Source organism: Lygodium microphyllum, chromosome 21 (genome assembly GCF_053477565.2).
Source record: "Lygodium microphyllum isolate KBCC chromosome 21, Lygodium_microphyllum_v1.1.10, whole genome shotgun sequence".
Classification (NCBI taxonomy): domain Eukaryota; kingdom Viridiplantae; phylum Streptophyta; class Polypodiopsida; order Schizaeales; family Lygodiaceae; genus Lygodium; species Lygodium microphyllum.
Window position 1 is genome coordinate 15,584,277 of NC_141155.1, and position 3,555 is coordinate 15,587,831.

Consider the following 3,555-nt stretch of genomic DNA (forward strand, 5'->3'; position numbering starts at 1 on the left):
CTTGCCTGCTTCTACAGACTACGACCGACCTTCACAGCTACTCTTGTCTCGAAGAGTGCAATTTGCATGTGCAAAGTCTTTATCTAAATCTCTTTGTGCTGGCCTACTATCATGCTTTACAGGCTAGCGACTCTGCTACATAGCAATATACAAATTTTTTAAGTGTGCTTTGGAACGTCAATACTAAATTCATGGCTCTGGGAGCTTCAAACGGAACAGCTTCAAATTCCAGTAGTACCGATATCAGTGTGAAATAAATGAATAGATTAGTCAGTCCTATACAAGTTGGTTCAAGGATTAGCGATTATGCTTGCCTAAATTACATGAATTTATAGGAACACTAGCTGCACTCAGATCAATTAGTGTTAATTGGACAAGGATTTGAAATCATCCATGCCTTCATTACAAGAATTAGTAGGATCACTAGGAATCAGATTCATAACGCTTCATGACTAATCATACGTTAGTGTTCGTGTTGCTATCGCTGCTGTTGGTGGTGCTGCTGCTGCCACAGCTTAATCTGCTATGCCTCTCTAAGGACTCTAGCCTTTGCAGTCTCATTCGTTCATGAAATCTAGCAATGAAATCGTCTGCCTTCTTAGTGAGCCTCGCGTTTAGGAATGGGGAAGAAGGAGAAGAAGCTCTCGACGATTCCTCTTGGAGCTCCGGCATAGGACTTATAGCCATTCTTGGATCAGCTGTTGATGTGGTTTTTGGAACAGCTATGGCCGCGGAAGGGGCCCTCCATGGCACTAAACTATCACAGTAATTAGCCGAAGGAGAGGAGGAGGAAGAAGCCCCTGACGCTAACAGCCCGTGATCTTGAATTTCAGACATGGGCGGCTTCGGAGGCGAGGGCACATCGCAGAGCCATAATGACCGATCGATATAATTTGTTTCGAAATCACAAGACAAGCTTGCGGTCCTTCTTCTTCGCCTTCCTGCTATATCAGTACTAGTAACTACTACTTTCCTGGGTTTACGAGCATTCATGTGACTATCATCTTCTGTGTTGGTGCCATCGCTAATCATCATCTGGTTTAGATTGAACGCACTTCGGCTTCTGCTGTGCTTCGAGGCTGCCAAGCCTGTCACAGATACTGCAGTCTTCCTTTCATCAGCAGTAGTTTCAGCGTGATGATCAATCTTGTGAACAATAAGAGCGGGAGCTGCAGTGATGGTGTCATGTTGGGGAATCGCCGCTGCGGCAGCTATTGATTTGTTGCACGCAACTGCATTAACGTCGACGCCATGATAGTGCCCCCCTTGCAGCTGCTTGTCTTCATTAATAGCCTCGGTGAGAGAGCTTGATCTTCTATGGCGGTGCTTCTTATTAGGCGCACCTACTGAAGCAGCTGCTGCCTGTTCGTGCGCCGGCTTAGGTATGGATGGTGCTCTGCCTTGATCTCTGATCCCGTGTTCTTTCTGAATTAAGCCCTTAACAGTATGAGTATTCAGATCTCCCTTTACCAATTCCTCCAGAACGTCAGGTGACCTAATTACCGTCTCATCCTTCGACTTCTCTGATTCCTGCTCAGACGAGTCAGCCATCGACAATATGTTTGGATCATCGGCTACAGGGAAGATCTCGGCCGCCTGCTTCCAAGAGCTGCCTGACTGATCAGCTGCTTCTTTCATCGAATAATTAGGACTCCGCTTCTTACCAGACGAGGAGGAGGAGGAGGAGGAGGATAATCTGTTGCTGTTAAGGATGCCCAAAGTAATGGTGGTGGTCACTAGCAGGAACCTCAAGGCGTCACAGAGGCGTTGGAGCAGGGAGAGGCCCAAGGGACGAAAGAGAGAGTATATGAGGAAGGAATTTTGAGAGGCGATGAAGAAGAGGAGCACTATGGAAAGCAAGGCCATTAAGAGGGAAGCTCGTTTCGTGATGAGGCGGGGATCAGCCATGGCAGTCACCGGCCGGGGGGGGGGGGGGGGTACGGGGTGTGCGTGTGTGACACAGAGAGAGAGAGAGAGAGAGAGAAGCAGAACGAGCAGCTCCGGATATGGAAGAACGACCAGCTCCGGATATGCACGAGCTGCGTTTACTGTGTCTTGCTTATATATAAGCCTTAAAAGGACGAGAAATAAAGGTAGTGCATGTTACATGTACTTTCGTGGATAATAGAATAATAAGGGAATAATGGGTAAATTTTATGTAACTGTCCAAGTCGCGATGTACTCTGACAACAAAAACGCGTAGATGGACATTGGACTGGTGAACATATATGATCTAGTCAAACTTCACAGGAAGGCCGAATCAGGAGATCCAAGGTTGAAGGCACGTATTCTCTCTCTCTCTCTCTCTCTCTCTCTCTCTCTAGACTCTCTCTCTCTCTCTCTCTCTCTTTCTCTCTCTCGCATCTGCATGCAGCGTATATATTATTATGATATATTGCTTGTGCATAGGTTATGGCCTTAGGTAGATATAGATACGTCATCTAGACACTAGAAGACTCAGAGAGAGCCACGCCACATCGGATGTGAACAGCTGGCGTGACCCCGGTTTTGCACTTCCCCTCCGCCCACCTTTCTGACCCCGCTGTCTCACACTGGCTTCTTACCATACGCACTTGTTTCAACTTTCAAGCGTCTAGGTGACCGACCGCCGGCTTGTTCCAACTTCCCTACTTATCCTCTATTTCCCCCACAGTGGGGGCCCCACTCACACAGTGGGCATTGGGCAACTCTTGACGGACAGTGAAACCACAAGCTGGCGTATGCCCAACACCTTTTATATCCCCATGTCCGCTACAGCATTCGCACCATCCAAATGAAATTTATACTTGCCACCTCATTCGAGATGCATGGTGGTCCGACTAGTTGGCTAATTTTCCAAAAATCAGATTAATAATTAAGAAGCTTAGTAAGGTTCATTCCTTAAGTAATCATTGTTTCCTATATCATGCATGCAAACCCCTCAAAATAATACTTTATATGCCTTGAACGGGGATATAGCGTAGTGGTTTGGGTGCGGGTTGACTCATTAGGATGTGTGGCAAACCTTGTACATGGCATCCCCAAAGGCACAATAATTTTTAAATCTTTATTCGCTTCTAAAATAATAGCGCACATATATTTTGGAGGTAATATGTTGACCCCCAAATGTTAAAAATACCATTTTCACTAAAGGGTCTATACGTATACTTTTATTATTTCAAGCTTAAGTAACTACTTTGTAGCTAAATCCATATAAAGTCACCTCTTTATTGAAACAAATTGATACATTCAAAAAAAGTGACCACCAAGCTGAAGGTGTTGATAAGAGAGAGAGTGTGTGTATGTGTGTGTTGGGATAGTGTATCGCTTAATATAATTGAAAGCATCCTGGAAAATCGATGGCCACCAATATCCACCATGTAGAGCTTTCTAGGTAGTAAACTCCATATTCGGGATTTTGGGAATTTCCCTTCAATATGGGAAAACCAAATCAAAATGGATTTCATGAATTTTGAGAATTTCATTAATTTGAAACTTGGTGCAATTAAACATATTACTGCTTATGGTTGTTTCCAAGAGATTGAAAAAAACTCAAAAAGGTGGTGTTAATAAACA

At 44.8% G+C, this 3,555-nt stretch overlaps 1 protein-coding gene across 1 annotated transcript; it reads right to left on the bottom strand.

Annotated features, from left to right (window-relative positions):
* Positions 1 to 205: 205 nt before the first annotated feature.
* On the bottom strand, positions 206 to 1,969 carry LOC148017766 (uncharacterized). Its single transcript, XM_087661733.1, has one exon. The coding sequence runs from the start codon at positions 1,906 to 1,908 to the stop codon at positions 457 to 459; it is 1,452 nt and encodes a 483-aa protein (XP_087517859.1). The 5' UTR covers positions 1,909 to 1,969; the 3' UTR covers positions 206 to 456.
* Positions 1,970 to 3,555: the final 1,586 nt, after the last annotated feature.

What these genes read in the sequence shown, in the direction of transcription:
- LOC148017766 (XM_087661733.1), bottom strand. Translation starts at nt 1,908, where the DNA reads ATGGCTGATCCCCGCCTCATCACGAAACGAGCTTCCCTCTTAATGGCC.